General features: G+C 25.3%; 2 protein-coding genes across 3 annotated transcripts; both read left to right on the top strand.

The window, feature by feature from the left end:
• The first annotated feature begins 621 nt into the window (after positions 1 to 621).
• On the top strand, positions 622 to 8,138 carry LOC112692987 (ornithine aminotransferase, mitochondrial). Of its 2 annotated transcripts, none has more exons than XM_025567834.1 (7): positions 622 to 725; positions 4,142 to 4,350; positions 4,473 to 4,697; positions 4,813 to 5,036; positions 5,530 to 5,781; positions 5,885 to 6,140; positions 7,922 to 8,138. In XM_025567834.1, exons 2-7 carry the CDS (start codon positions 4,167 to 4,169, stop codon positions 8,092 to 8,094), a joined length of 1,314 nt encoding a protein of 437 aa, XP_025423619.1. In that variant the 5' UTR covers positions 622 to 725; positions 4,142 to 4,166; the 3' UTR covers positions 8,095 to 8,138. The 2 variants fall into 2 exon arrangements, with proteins under 2 accessions (XP_025423619.1, XP_025423620.1); XM_025567835.1 differs by lacking the exon at positions 622 to 725 and adding an exon at positions 3,580 to 3,686.
• Positions 8,139 to 9,900: 1,762 nt separating this feature from the next.
• Positions 9,901 to 14,308, top strand: LOC112692967. The gene is made up of 3 exons (XM_025567811.1): positions 9,901 to 10,327; positions 11,615 to 11,822; positions 13,067 to 14,308. Exons 1-3 carry the CDS (start codon positions 10,247 to 10,249, stop codon positions 13,237 to 13,239), a joined length of 462 nt encoding a protein of 153 aa, XP_025423596.1. The 5' UTR covers positions 9,901 to 10,246; the 3' UTR covers positions 13,240 to 14,308.
• Positions 14,309 to 15,772: the final 1,464 nt, after the last annotated feature.

Below are 15,772 nucleotides of genomic sequence, written 5' to 3'. Positions count from 1 at the left end.
TAAATATACTAATTAATTTCATTACATGACTGACGTGTAAAATTAATTTAACAAAATGCTATCATTTAATAATAAACGAAAATAGATAAACATATTGATAAGCAACGCGTATACTGTAATTGAGCATACGTAATATTCAATGTTAAAATCAACCGTCAATAACCGTTGTAATTAAAATGAAAAAATAAACCTGTATGCGCTACTTAACTGTCATATGGGCTTTGAACCTTCTATCATAAGCAATTTATTTCTACACTAGCCACTCGTTCACGACAACAATTATTTTATAAAATAGTTAGATGAAAACGATATTATTATTAATATAATTTTCTTTTAAAAAACAACATTTAGTGTTGAACATCTATATGGGTCATGATATCATTATTTTGTTGTAACATTGAAGGGACGGTTGGGATTATAATATTAATAACAGGTTCAATATTTTCATTGTTATTGAAATATGATACTGGACGTAATTATCAGTATGTATACGTATGTATAACATACTCGTAGCACGTGGAAAATAAAGCGATTTTCTAAAAAACAAAATAACACGATAAGATAACGTTTGCGGATAAATTCTTATTATAAATACATATTTATGAACTAGTATCTACCTATAAATTACTCTAAATACATAATTTCGTTTACATTATATGCTACATTCCTTAAGTGAGTAACAGTTTGTAGCTGTATGATATTTTTGGAGTTTTACAAATTATTATGTAAGTACAATAATATTTAATTATAATAGTTATAATAGTTTTAATAACTGACTAGCATATTTATTGACTATGTACACACCTGATGATGAATTTTTAATTATAATACTCGTCGAGGTATATTACTAATATAATAATATTCCAGATTAAGCATTTATTTATTTATTTCTATTTATCAACAATTTATATATATATACAAATGTAAATTATATTCATATTACTACCCACCTACTTCATTGCTTTTCAATTGAAATCTTAGTTATTTATATATCTAATAAAATATTTATTTAGAATGAGTTAGGAAGATGTAAATTTTTACAAATATGATTAATTGATCTACGAATATTTAGTTTTTGCTTAAATTAATCATTACAACATATAAACAAATTTAAATAATTTACAATTAAAATGTACAATATTGCAGTGAGTTTTGCGCATAAATATCATATATGATTAAACACATTACGATAAACACAATTAAATGAATATTCAAAATCAAAGTTTTGAGATCATTTGTATTTTTAGTAGTGACTGGTTTTCTATGTTTAATTTAGTAGAAAAAATACTGTGTGGAATGAAAAAAATAACAATGTTAGTAAATTATGCAACAACATTATGAAATAGTAAGTAAAATTAAAACTAATTGTTTAAATAAAACTAAGTATTTTTGTTGAACTCATAATTATTCAGCGATTTTAATTAATTTTGAGTAAAAACAATAAACGATTTGTTTAAAAAATATTAATGTTACTATTTAAATATTTTTTTAAGTAATAAAGGTGTCTTTTAAATCATACTAGTGAAGTTTTTATGATATTTTAAAAAATATTTGTACCGAGATTATTTATTTTACGTATATATAAAAAAATAACTTTTAATCCGTTAAAGAGTTAAAATAATTATTAACCTAGTTTATATAATTCAAATTTTGAACTGTAAAATAACACGAATAATTTATTAATGTGTTTTTATATTTTAAAAATGTAGGAACACATTAAAAAAAAAAAAAAAAAAAAAGAAAATTGTTCACGCTATGATAATATTTTGCAAATTACTATAAATGCATTATAAAAATATGTGAATATATTTACTTGGATGATGGAAAAATATTACCTCGTGATATTTGAATCAATAAATTATTATTCCTCTGTACTGGTGTTTGCCAATTAGAGTGAATATACCTCCTTCTTTATCCCAAACACCACACGTGGAAAAAAGTTTCCATTAAAATAATTTGCTTTCAGTTAAATTATATAAGTAACATATTTTTTCGTTCTGATAGGAATGTACTATTTAAGTTTTAAAATGAAACCTTTTTTGTTTTTATAAATTGCATTATAAGTTTCTGGGGAATATCAATTAGATAAATAATTTGAGTTAAAAAGTATTTAAAAAATATAATAATTAAATTTGATCAGTATTTTCCTCATTATTTTTATTTAAAAATATATTTTTTATTGATACATTTTTTTTAGAAATCAAATAAAATTGCGAGAGATATTTAATAATTGATTGCGTTAATAACCCAATGTTATTATCATAAGAAGTATTTTATAATTTGAAAATCAGTTTGGAACGTTTTAAATTTGAACTGCAACTGATTATTTAATAACAATGGCCATTATTTCATCTTTTATAATGTAGAATTTGTAATTATTATAACCTAACTACAATAAATACACAATATTTCATGTTTCTTTTAGTAAGAGAAATTTTGACATTTTTTCCAAATTATTTTTATAATTGTTTCTTTTTATAGCTGCTTATTACTTAGTTGAAATAATGCATTTATCAAAAATGTGTTATTAAATAATTTATTATATTAATTTAGTTATCATTGCATACAATATAAAGTATTATAAATGTATATTATATATATGTAGATAAATTGAACGATTTAATTAGTGAATTCATTTTATCTTATATAAAGTTATTTTCTATTAATTTGTATCATTAATTTAATTATTTAATCGTTATTAAAAAGTTTTAGTATTCTTAAATTATTTCATTGGACATAGTGTTTTCTTAATAACGTTTTTTTTAAATCGCCTTGTAAATATTTGTTATCTAAATAATTTAATTTTGGCCCATATTTAAAATTAACATTATTGTTGTTATTGACCTTTGATAAAACTATTCTTGATGTTGTGAATAAAATATAAATGAACGATTTTCATAAACCTACATACGTCATAAACATGTACTATAAACTGCTAAAAAGTATAGTAACGTTGCGCTGATAAAATATTACATTGATTATATAAACAATAATTATTGAAAATACTGAATATGTTTTATTATGTATGTTTATATTGGTTGTTTAACATATGATATAATCACTGCAATATCGTATTCAGGATATTCCTTTTAGAGAGATTAGTATTGTGTATTTCACATATTAATATACAAATGATCAAACTTAGAATATGATTTATGTTTACGTTTGTATTATGAACGAAAAAACCTTACATGGGTTTTTATGCCTAAATAGAAGCTAGCTAAATCAAATAATTAAAAATGTATTAATATATGGTATATTTTTCCAACATTTTAATAACAATTACACCCCTTAGCTGACCTAATAAATATGCCATAAAATTGCATAATTATTACAGAGCATTTTTTTTTTAAATTAATAATGTGTAGTTATGCTTTCAAAAATCATTCTTATGCAATTTATTATGTTTAAGCAGTATAATATGTAAATGTTTCTAAAATCAGCCATGAGATGTGTTATCCCCACTCGATATAATTTTTACAAATTGAATAGAGAAGTAATATTAATCTTATCCAAGGTCAACAAAGGCTTCATAATTATTGGTTTGTCATAATACGATATCAGAACCATTAGAAAAAGTAATACGAATTAAGATATTACATTAGTATATATTCTAGTTATATTATTCAGTAACTGCCATACAATATAGCTGAACTGAGCTTGTTCAAAATCGACTTTGATTTATTGTTAAGTATAATTTTTATTTTTTATAAATATTCAGTTCAAAATAAAACTTTGATTCACATTTATAAATAATAATTTATCGTCTTATGAATACAGGTTTTCAATTTAGCTATTAAGAGTGTAACATCAAATAATTTTATCGTATACGTTTGATACAATCTAGGTTTTTTCAATATAACATTTTCCTACTTGTAATATAATTCTTTATAAGAAATCTTACACTCATTTATATAGGGTTAGGTTATTCAATAATTATATTTGAGTGAACTGTGAACATATTATGTAAACTCTTTATAATTCAAACAGATTTTTATTTTGTCTTATTAATTAGAAGTAAATTTGTGTAACACCTATGGTGCATAACCTTTTTTTTTTACTTTTGAAAAATTATATTACTACTTATTTAATAATTATAAATGATATCTATATGTATAACGTGAACATTTATTATTTTTAGATATGTTCTTTGATATTACAACACAATGTCGGTTCTGCAAAATCGTTCTTCTCAGTTACTCAAGTACACAAGACTTTTCAATAATGGCAGTGTCACACGGTTGAGCTCATTCATTCCAGCTAAATCATCCGCTGAAGTTATCCAACGAGAAAAAAAAGTGTCAGCAAACAATTATGATCCTTCTCCCGTGGTCATTAGCAGAGGAGAAGGTAATTACTTACTCGGAGGGTTGATATATAAGTCGTAAGACAAAAAAAAAAATACTTTACAATAATAAAATACTGATTTATTTATTTTAAATGGTTATTCAATTGGATTTTCCTGTTTATAGGTATTTTTATGTGGGACGTTGAAGGTAAAAAGTATTATGATTTTGTGGGAGGATTCGCTACTCTCAATCAGGGACATTGTCATCCAAAAATTATTAAAGCCTTAACGGATCAGGTAGGTAAGCTCCATCACACATCCAGAGCCATATTTCACGACGCTTTATATGAACTTAATGAGTTTTTGAGCAATCAATTTGGATACGACAAAGTTTTGAATATGAATACGGGTAAGAGCAATAAAGATAATTAACTGTACAATAATTGTGTATGAATATAATGTATATTACTACAATTCAATACAATTAAAATTCAAGTTTACTAATCATAATGTTTTATTTATAGGCGTGGAAGGCGGAGAATCCAGTATTAAAATAGCAAGAAAATGGGGCTACAGAGTGAAAAAAATTCCGAGCAACCAAGCCCAAGTTGTGTTTGCCCATGCTAACTTCTGGGGACGTACTATTGCTGCCATTTCTGCATCCACGGATCCAAATTCTTTCGATGAATTTGGACCTCATGTTCCTGGTTACCAAATTGTGCCTTATGATGATTTGGGAAAACTTGAAGTTAGTGTTAAAATGAAATTAATAAGTATATTTGACTTATTTTTCCTAATTTTTATTCAAGGAATAAAATTATTATTATGAATATAATTATTCAGTACACAATTAATGAAAAATAATTTGTATAGAACATCACTCTAAAAGACAAAAAATAATTCATTAAGATTAATTATAAACATTAAGCAACCCATTAATTAATAGTCTTATAAAAAAAAAAAGATATAAAAGACATTCATTTCAATAACTATTGATGTAGTCCAGATCAAAACAATTGAATTGAAAATCACACTAATTTCCAAAAATTCTTATATTCGATCAAACAAATTAATTAGTTCAATCGGCTTAAAATTTCGTTTACGAATAATTTATATTTTCATTGCGCAGTCATAATAATGATAACTATTTAATTATGCATGGTTCTGGAAAAATTTATCACGTATTATGTAGTCGAATTTTATAGTGTTATCGTGTCGTAAAATCGTAATCATTTAAATAGCAAGCACTGAGGAACCCCAACGTGTGCGCATTCATGGTAGAACCGTTACAAGGCGAAGCGGGGGCCGTGGTACCTTCAATGGGATACTTGAAAGGAGTTCGTGAATTGTGCACCAAGTACAACGTTCTGTGGATCGACGACGAAGTCCAAGCCGGGTTAGGCAGAACCGGTAAAATGTTGGCAGTCGATTACGAGGACGTCAAACCTGATCTTTTGATCCTTGGAAAAGCGTTGTCCGGCGGAGTGTACCCGGTTAGTGGTAGAACGCAACACTTGCGCGCGCGTTGCGATATGTGAAAAACGTTCGTCAAGGAACGGAAGGAATAAAAACGTACTTTTTATGTCGTGCGAACAGATCTCCGCCGTGTTGGCCAACAGCGAGATAATGGATGTTCTCACCCCCGGCACGCACGGATCCACGTACGGCGGAAACGCATTGGCGTGCAAGGTAGCCATGGCTGCGCTCGATGTCATCATAAACGACGGGTTGGTCGAAAACTCGTTCAAAATGGGCGAGATCTTCAGGTCCGAGCTCACGGCTCGTTTGGACAAGGAAAAGATGGTCCAAGTGAGAGGCAGAGGTCTGCTAAACGCTATCGTTTTGAACCCAAGTACGTAATCTGTTTTATCTTATGACGGTGCGATCCAAAACTACACCTGTGATAGACACTAGAGATCTGCACGAGTCAGGCCAGTCCAGACACGGATTGGGCCGTGCCATAATATAAATATTGCGGTTTGGTTATGGGTGAGATCGTATTATATTTTTGGATCGGACCGATCAAAAATAAAATTACCTAATTTAATTGTTAATACGTTATGATCGGTATTCACAAAAAATAATTTTTTTTACCTTACTACTCTACTCACTGATAGTAGTCATTATCAATATCATGCAGACATTTTAACTCATAACATTGTTCATATTATATTACAAGAGTACAATACTAATGCTAATTATTGGCGTTAAATAAAAAAATGTTTAAACACATATTATTAGTTTACAAGATATTTATAAATGGATCACTGATAAAAAAAAACAGATAATAAATATTACGAATGGACCTGAGTAGGTTGAACTACAAAAAAATATTAAGGACGGAGTCTGGGTGTGGGCATTTTGCAAGTTTAGAACCGGATCGGCCCGTGCAGATCTCTAACAGGCACCTGCCTATTAATATCATCGGTGTTGTATCATTACCGTAACGGGCGACTGTGTACAGACAATAATTTTGTTATTTTGTTAACAATATGCAACTAACGACAGTGCCCCTTGGTATTCAATCAGAGTTTGAGAGTATAGTTATGAACGAACAGTACAATCAAGTAAAAGACAAGTAGTTAAAATAGAATTTAAAAAAACATTTATTAGAAAGTATGGATAACTCGAGTATAGCATTCATTGATCGAGTTTTCTGATAATAGTTACGCAATAACATCATGGAAAAGTTATTTATTCACTCAATGAAATTGATATTCTTCACTTTCTCAGTTTCACACGATGTATTAATAATGTCAAACCATTTTTTCAATGTTTTCATATTATGCAATTTGAATTTGAATGAAACCACCTACGTGAATAGTTGCCAAAATATATATATTTATGGATATTAAAATCATTTATTGAATCATATTCTAAATCCACATTTTCGGTTTTTCAATGTCTATTTAAAAATTAGAAAAAATTGTATTGTTTAAAATGTTTGAGTTCCATTATGATACAAAATAAACAATTTACTTTATTAATTAAAAATTTAAAACCAAAACATGGCGAATTAAGCATTTTTTTCAAGCTATTTTTTCAAATAGTCCTACAAATTGTTTTTATACGGGTCTTGAAAACAGTAAAATGCACACGAACGTTGAAAAATTCTTCCCATAAACTTTTTCAAACAGTTTTTAAATTGCAAAATGCCATTCATCAAATAAATAATTTAATTTAAATACATTCAACATAATTATTTGGTAAACAAAAAATAAACGTTTGTTACCTGATTTAGTTAAAACTAATAGCTTTGATTCGTCAGATAATTAATAATTTAAAATTGTTTTCATGACAAAGTAAATACAATTATGGTATTTTGTTTTCACATACGAAAATAAAATAAATATTCGGATCGAAATAATTATTAAACGTTATTTTTTGTAACAAGATAGACAGATTTGTTTGTTATTTATTTGATGTATTATTAGTGTTAGTAGTAAGTACGTGTATTATTCTTATGAACATATGTAATATTACATTTTTTATGGAACAGTGAGAATACATAAGAATAAATACAATTTATCGATAGTTAGAAACATTATTTAAACTTTCCATTTAAATAATTAATAGATATTTTTCTATCAAAATATATGATATTTGAATAGTTATGTTTTGCTATTTCTTCAGGTGCTGTGAAGAACATATACAAATTAAACAATGAACTGAAATCCAATGGCATGATAACCAAACCTATTGGGGCAAGTGCATTGAGATTCTCACCAGCATTAATAATTAAGGAAACTCAATTACGCGAAGGAATTGATATTATCGTAGACACTATCAATGCTCATGTTAATTAACTAAATATTTAATTTATTATATTGTATAAAACTAATTTACTTAATTTTAATGAATATACAAATTTATTGATTTAAACATTTATTTTTATAAATGAATGAGATTGAGTCTCACGTATTATATTAGTTTATTTTACACAATATTTTTCATACCATCAATTATAATATTATTATACAAATATTATCTATACTCCTTTTAAGTTAGGTATTTAAGAAAATATGTCTATTCGTAACTAAGTGTAAGTATGAAGTAAATAGAATGAAAAGAAATGTAAGTAATATGGTAAGAAAATCATATAAAAAAAATCATCCCTCTTTTTATATAATACAATTAATAAGCTAGTTAATAGTAATTGATAGCGATAGAATATACGAGGTAAAATTCTTATTCGAATATATTACAATTTGTTTTACAGATTCAGTGATTAATTAAAAGTTATATTTTTGAATATTAATTGATCTAAAATATTCAAAGATTTCATTATAAAACATTGTTGCATTACTTTAAACTTATAAGCACAATCAATTATTTTTTATGCAGAGTTAAATTCCTTGTTAATTTTTTGGCCATAAAAAAGCATTATGCTAATTACTATAAGAAAATTAAAATTTATTAAATTATATAATTGGTCTATATTTTATCAATCAAATATTAATTTAACTAGCGAAACTTCTGGTAGAAACTTAAATAATTATGTTCATAAAAATAGGTAATTTTAATACAAGTAACTAATGTGCTAAGTAAAATTTTTCCGTCATATTTTTGCAAAATTGAATAGTAATTTAATGAAAATAAATAACTATTACCTTGTGTATCGGTTATTAGAATATGTAAATTCTTATTACAGATTATTTACTTTTTGTAGCCGACATACTTATTTACTATTCAAGTAAACGTTATACAAAAATTTGTCATACCTAATATAAAATATATTTTAGTACGTTATATTATTTTAAAATTATAAAAAATAACTAATATTGAAAATAATTTAACAAAGCAATGTAATTTATAGAGACTGTCGATTTATATGAAAAAAAATTCATTAAATCTACCATTAATGATGATTGGGTAATAAAAAATAGCCCAACGATTTTATCACATTTATAATCATAATTTTATAACAAGTGGTCTGTATGAAAAAAAAATATTATGTCACTGAATTTTATGATACATTTGACTCACCCCTTCAGTAATAGCAATGAGAATTGAATTGATTTAAGACAATTATGGTAACATAAAACCGATATTTCTTCTTCCAAAATTATTATATATGTATTAAAGTATATCGTTTATTTTTATATGATACACATGAGTTTTATTGATTTTTATTTACTTATACGTTTTTGGAGAATGATTTTAAGATTTCGTCGCAAGTAAACACTTATTATAATCACTTCAAAAACAATTTGTATGATTAGTTAGTGCAACGTACACTATCGACAATTTTATGAAGAATAAAATATAATTATTAAATTATTACATTTATTATTATTATGTAAAATAAATGTTAATATAAAATAATTTTTAGAAATAGGTGTGTAATAAAAGCTTAAAATTTTAGAAACTTTTCACATAATGCATATTTTATTATATATGGAACAATTCATTATATTTATTTATTTTTTCATTAAGACATCGTAAATAAAATTTTATACGACACCGATAATTTTTCCAATGTATAATATTAAGGTAATTTTAATTTTCTAAGTCCAATATGCCAATAAAAACATCAATACATTTCAATTACTTTAAACCTCTTTTTTTTAGATTTAAAGATATTTTATATTTTATATAATTAGTATCGATGTTGTTTTTTTTTTTTTATATAAGGTAAAAGTTAATAAAACATAAAAGTTGGCCGTTTCGTGTCTTTGTAGCCAAGTCGAAAGGATTGAATTAAGTAGCTTACTAATAATGGCTTCAACTATTATATAAGGGTCATGCGCTTTTAAATCCCGTAGAATACCGGGTCGGGTACCTTTTTTTTTAATCTAATTGAATAGTGAGTCTTCACTAGGAAGTTTGCTACCATCCCTCTGTCAATATTTTTACATTGAAACATTTTTATTTTTCCTAAATAAATTATTTACTTATGTAAATAGCATTATTGCATTATTTTTGTGTTCTTGATAATAACTGTATATTAACCCAATAATGGACGTTGATCAAGAAGAGACGACATCACAAGAAGACATCAGAAAACAACAAATATTGATACAAAATAAAGAAAAAAAGGTAATAATTACCTAATTATTAGGAACATTATAACATTAAATATTTTTATGTGGATGTATGCATGTGTGTGTGTGTGTGTGTGTGCGTGCGTGTGTGTTTTATGTGCGCGTGTGTATATATTGTTCTTTTCATAGATATTTTATATTAGTTAAATTTTAATGTAAAATAAAAATATATTATCAGGGTTCGTAACTATTGTTATTAATTGAAATTTTAAAAACCACCCACTGAATTGAAAAAGTTAAGATGTTCACTGCAGTAGACGCATATCGATTTAAAAACAATATATTGGATAATTTATATTAAAAATAATGTTCCATAAATTTAGATAATAATTTTTTATATTATACTACATTGTACCCTGTATGTATTTATTTAATATTTGTAGAATAAAATCATTAAAAAATTACCTAAAATGCAATTTGGTATATTTATGTTTATAAAATATTGGTAGAATGCTTGTTGTATCAATAAACCTTAGCATTGATATATTTTAATTATTCAAAATAATATCCATTGAAATTATATATATATATATTCGTCGCTTCGATTAACTTAAAACAGTGATGTACGTTAATTAGGTTTTATTTTCAATCAACACTTAACACTTAAGATATCAGTATAATTATAGTACTTAAATTATTATTTCGTATACTGATTTAATGTTATCGTGAATTATAAGTTTTTGTATTTCTATGACCAATTAAATTACATACTATATAAATCATATCCCCTACAAACTGGTTACTTGTGGTATAATATGTCCATTTGACAATATTATGTCTTATAAAATGGATTTTAGTCAACATATGCTAGTGTAAAATATTCTTATTTCGATTTATCAGACGCCGTAATATTATTTCTTTTTGTTAAATATTAACACACATTTTCATTTCAAAATTTCACTTCGCAATAACACTTAATGTAGTCAGATTTAAAGTGCAGGCACTGATATAAGGATTTATTTTGCATTAATTATATGCATATGCATAATCATATGACATTAATACACGTTAAATAAATATTTATTGATGACTATAATATTACTATATTATGCTTATACTATTTTAATTTATTACGTTTTAGTAAATTACCATGTTGAAATAAAATTAACATACATAATTATTATGTTGTAAAACATTATAACGTTAAGATTTATCGAATACCTATAGTATATCTAACTAACGAACTAACTAACCTTGGTATATATACTATATTGTTTAGATTTTTCATAAAATGTTGAGATTACAGCATACTAATCGGCGTACATACTTGATTTTCCATCAGATAAAATTCATACGAATCCTGACCGTAATTGCCTACTTGGTGTCTGTGTCTACAGTGGCAACCATGTTGTCCGCGTATTACATATTCATCTGGAATCCACATACTGGTAATTTCACGCAAACGCCTAATGCTGAAAGGATAGTAATGGCCTTACAAAGAGCCAGTGGCGAGTATGCTTTCGTCAACGCTGCTGATCATGAGTACTCGGGTAAATTATATCCAAAATCAATTTAAAAAAAATACATACACTTATTATATTTTATACTATTAATTCTGAGTATTGGATAATAACAAAATTTCTATCAGTGAAGTGGAATATTGTATTATAATTATTATCTGTTCAATAAATTATAATATCTGGTCTTTTCTTAGGATAATTAATACACAGAAGAAAACGTTGTTTATCGAATAAACCAAAAATACTGGTACTTTGAAATTATTCCCAATGTAACCGAAAAATCAATTTTGTATTTAATTGGTTTTCAGAAAACTTACACGGCCGTTTATGTGCTGTATAACTTGAAAAGCGTTCTTCTGTTTAAACACTGAAGTAACTTAATGTAAAAGAGTCTTAGGGGTACGTATAGTATCCAACCATATCCACGTAGAGTATATTATCAAACCGTTCAAACTTTATGAAATCATTTAGCTGTTTATTATTTATTATTACTTATTGTTAACTATTTAGAAATCCATCATTTCTACATTTTTCGTATGAAATACAAATATACAATATATGGTTAAAGACAATTTAAAAAAATTATTGATTTTTTCTCTTTTTTTTTTTTACGAAAAAGTTGAATTTTGTCAATACAATAACCGTATGTTAGTGACATTTTTCTCCATTTCTCTTTTTCTCACTTATTCTCCGACTATCTCTCATAAACAATTCACTTATTGTATTATTGTAATATATTTTTATAACTTACTTATTACGTTACTTTTTTTATGTTTACTGTAGAGTGACTTAGTACTTCTTATTACCAAGACAAAATTTGTTATACTTAACTTTAAAATAAAGTGTTTTGTAAAAATGCATTATTGAAATATAATATAATTGATTGTATTAACTTATATTTATGATCTTTTCTTACCATTCTACAATGTTAATGTATGCATTTGTTGTGTTATGTTTTAAAACCTATCACACTGTGAATATTATGTTATATAAGTAAATAATATGGTAATACAGACATATTTTATGTAATTGAACATTTTTGTATTAACATAATGATTTCACAAATAACCTATATTTATAAAATTCAGTTGTGTTTATGTAGGTCAATTTGTTGATTATTCGCATTGCACCTCTATGACGAATTATGATAAAAATCCAATTTATTATTATTTTTTTTATCACGTCTACTCTATGGTGTGCAATGTCCATATCATTAATAATTAAATGTTATTTTTATGTAGTTTTGATAAATAATGACTGTTTGTTTTAAACAGGCAATAGGAAATTTGTATCTGAATTGTTAAATAGCCAGAAGACCAACGGCCATACCAAAAGTTCAATAAGGTCAATTCTGTTTCAAACATCAACAATCAAATCTTCAACGTCCCATATGCAAACTACAATTGGCAACGTTTCAGGGCCGTTCAATATAACTAACAACACATAATGTTTAACTATAATATGTCATTGTCACATACTCATATATCAAAGTCAAATTTTAAATCATATTATGAATGTTTGGTAGGAAAATCATGGTATGTGGTTATATCTCATAGGTACAAAGTTAGAAAACATAAGTTAAAATATAAGTATCAGCGTTACAAAAATGCCTTTCTGTAACTACGTTACAATCATATTATAGTTACGTTTTGGGTAAATATTTTTATAAAACTTTTAAATAACCTAATATGGATCAGTATTGATTTATATTTTCTTATGGATAGAATCTACAGACTTTAAATTCGAAATAAATAAAGAAAAGTATCATAGTTTAAAATAATGAATATGTGTTTAATTTTGAATAATACAATACGTTTGCTATGTATTGTGCTCTAAGAGTTGACTTTTATTTGGTGAGCGAATTAAATTCAAAATAAGTTGAGAGCAATATTATAATAAAATAATCATGGGCGTAGCTAAGATTTGAATCAAGGTGGACAAAAATATAAAGCGATTAGTATTAAACTCGTAATTCAAATAATCTACAGATAGATCATTGAATAACACATAAAACATCAAAACGATTACATGTGTAGATAACAATCGGTCCCACTAAATTATTTTTAGTCATACCTTATTTAATTTTTGATTTTAATTTAAAACTTACACGTTTGGTATAAAAAAATAGAATTAAGTTTTAGGCACCACTCTCGCTGCGCCTATGAAAATAATATTGATATTTTTGTACGTAACTATAATTGTTAGTATCAAATATTATGTAAAGTAAATTACATGTCAAAACAAGGTATGATGTAATAATACCATATTTGGTTTTTATGTGCATTTATCTAGTGCGTCAATGAAAAATATACTGTACACGTTGTCCGTGGGAAAACTATGAACCTTACCCAATTTCTAATTGTTTCGAAATATATTGAAAACACGTAACGTATAACATAAATCGATATCAGTAAATATAAAAGATCTAGAGACATTGTATGATTTAAAATCGTCTGTGTATTAAATCATTTAAAGATTTTATTTAATCCTTTACAAATTTGATGTGCAAATGTTATTGATATTTATCAAAACAAAAAAAAAAAAAATTTACTCTTTCCATCGTGATGTTAGAAATCATTTAAATAAAAAACTACAATTGCATTTTATGTTATAGTATGTAACATCTAACTTAAATGTACAGCCGGTATTGTTATAATTTAGTAGTGATAGTATTAAGTAGGTATACAATTTAAGTAAACCAGAGAATTGTATAATGCGATTCATTTTTGTTTTTCCCGTGATCATAATGTTAAATGAATTACAAAATAAAATTAATAAAAGTTAATGATAATTAAAGGAACCATATTTTCAAACTTTTAATAATAATATCAAATGCACTTAGTACTATTATATTGCAATTTTGAACTTATTGTGATCAGAATGGTTATCATAATTTGATTTATAGATATTTATAAAATAGCAAACGACGCTTTATCTCTTCCGAAAATTAATCCGTTTTCAGCCTTAATGTTTTCAAATCAGTTAAATATTTGCTTTTTCAAATTGAAGCCATTTCAATATTAGAACATACGTGAAATGTGTTTTAACAGTAACTAATATGGTATGATGTGATTATAGATATGTGTTTTATAATTGATTAACAAATAAATTTAGAAGGAATAAACTTATATTTTGTGATGATAATATTACAAAGTATATTAGATATATAGAACACAAAGAAAAAAAAAACTTATTTTACCGATAATGAATAAAATAACACCAATTCAGCTTAAAATAGTTCTAGATAGTTATCTATAAACTAAAAATGTACTATGAGAACTAGACACTTAATTTTTATAATATTTGATTTAATTATCAATAAATGAGAAAAATCTTAAATACTAGTTGTTCTTTAAAAAAAAAAAAAAAAAAAATACAACGAAAAACATATATTTTGCGAACATCGCGCTAAGGATAACTGATAAGCAATATTCATATTTCATATTTCATATTTTTACCTTAATCGATAACAGTCATTTGACGTGCTATAGATAAGAGGGGAATAGTATAATACGGCCATAATATGGTATATTTTATTATATTAGCGATAAATATTTGTGATTTTCAGGGTAAAAATTAAGATTAATTCGTCATATTGTATCACAAATATATGTTCATTTCAAAAAAGGGTTAACCATTAAATGATTTCTTAAAATATGATAAATATTTTATGGATTTTTATCGTCTATGTATACCTACTTAAGAGTTGGATGATATGAGTGTCCTTTTCAAAAAAAAGAAAGTTTCTACGACTTTGACTGTAAACTTATAAAATATTTAGGATATTAAATATATAAATTTTTAAAATTACTCTTATATTATAATGGTCATCATGACGATGGTAATAATAATAGTTATAATAAATATTATATTAATAATAATAATAATAATAATAATAATAATAATAATAGTATAAATCATTATGATAAAATACTATACAATTATAACGATACTTATTACCTATATTAAAATAATAATTT

This window comes from Sipha flava, unplaced genomic scaffold, assembly GCF_003268045.1.
Source record: "Sipha flava isolate LNK unplaced genomic scaffold, YSA_version1 79_pilon_pilon, whole genome shotgun sequence".
NCBI classification, from domain to species: Eukaryota; Metazoa; Arthropoda; class Insecta; order Hemiptera; family Aphididae; genus Sipha; species Sipha flava.
This window is presented reverse-complemented; position numbering and strand designations above follow the sequence as displayed.

Excerpts from the sequence above, each read along its gene's own strand:
- LOC112692987 (XM_025567834.1), top strand. The coding sequence starts at position 4,167 with ATGTCGGTTCTGCAAAATCGTTCTTCTCAGTTACTCAAGTACACAAGA. Across the intron at positions 4,698-4,812 it reads AGTTTTGAATATGAATACGG|GCGTGGAAGGCGGAGAATCC; the intron begins GTAAGAGCAATA and ends TTTTATTTATAG. Across the intron at positions 5,037-5,529 it reads ATGATTTGGGAAAACTTGAA|CAAGCACTGAGGAACCCCAA; the intron begins GTTAGTGTTAAA and ends TCATTTAAATAG.
- LOC112692967 (XM_025567811.1), top strand. The coding sequence starts at position 10,247 with ATGGACGTTGATCAAGAAGAGACGACATCACAAGAAGACATCAGAAAA. Across the intron at positions 10,328-11,614 it reads TACAAAATAAAGAAAAAAAG|ATAAAATTCATACGAATCCT; the intron begins GTAATAATTACC and ends ATTTTCCATCAG. Across the intron at positions 11,823-13,066 it reads TGCTGATCATGAGTACTCGG|GCAATAGGAAATTTGTATCT; the intron begins GTAAATTATATC and ends TGTTTTAAACAG.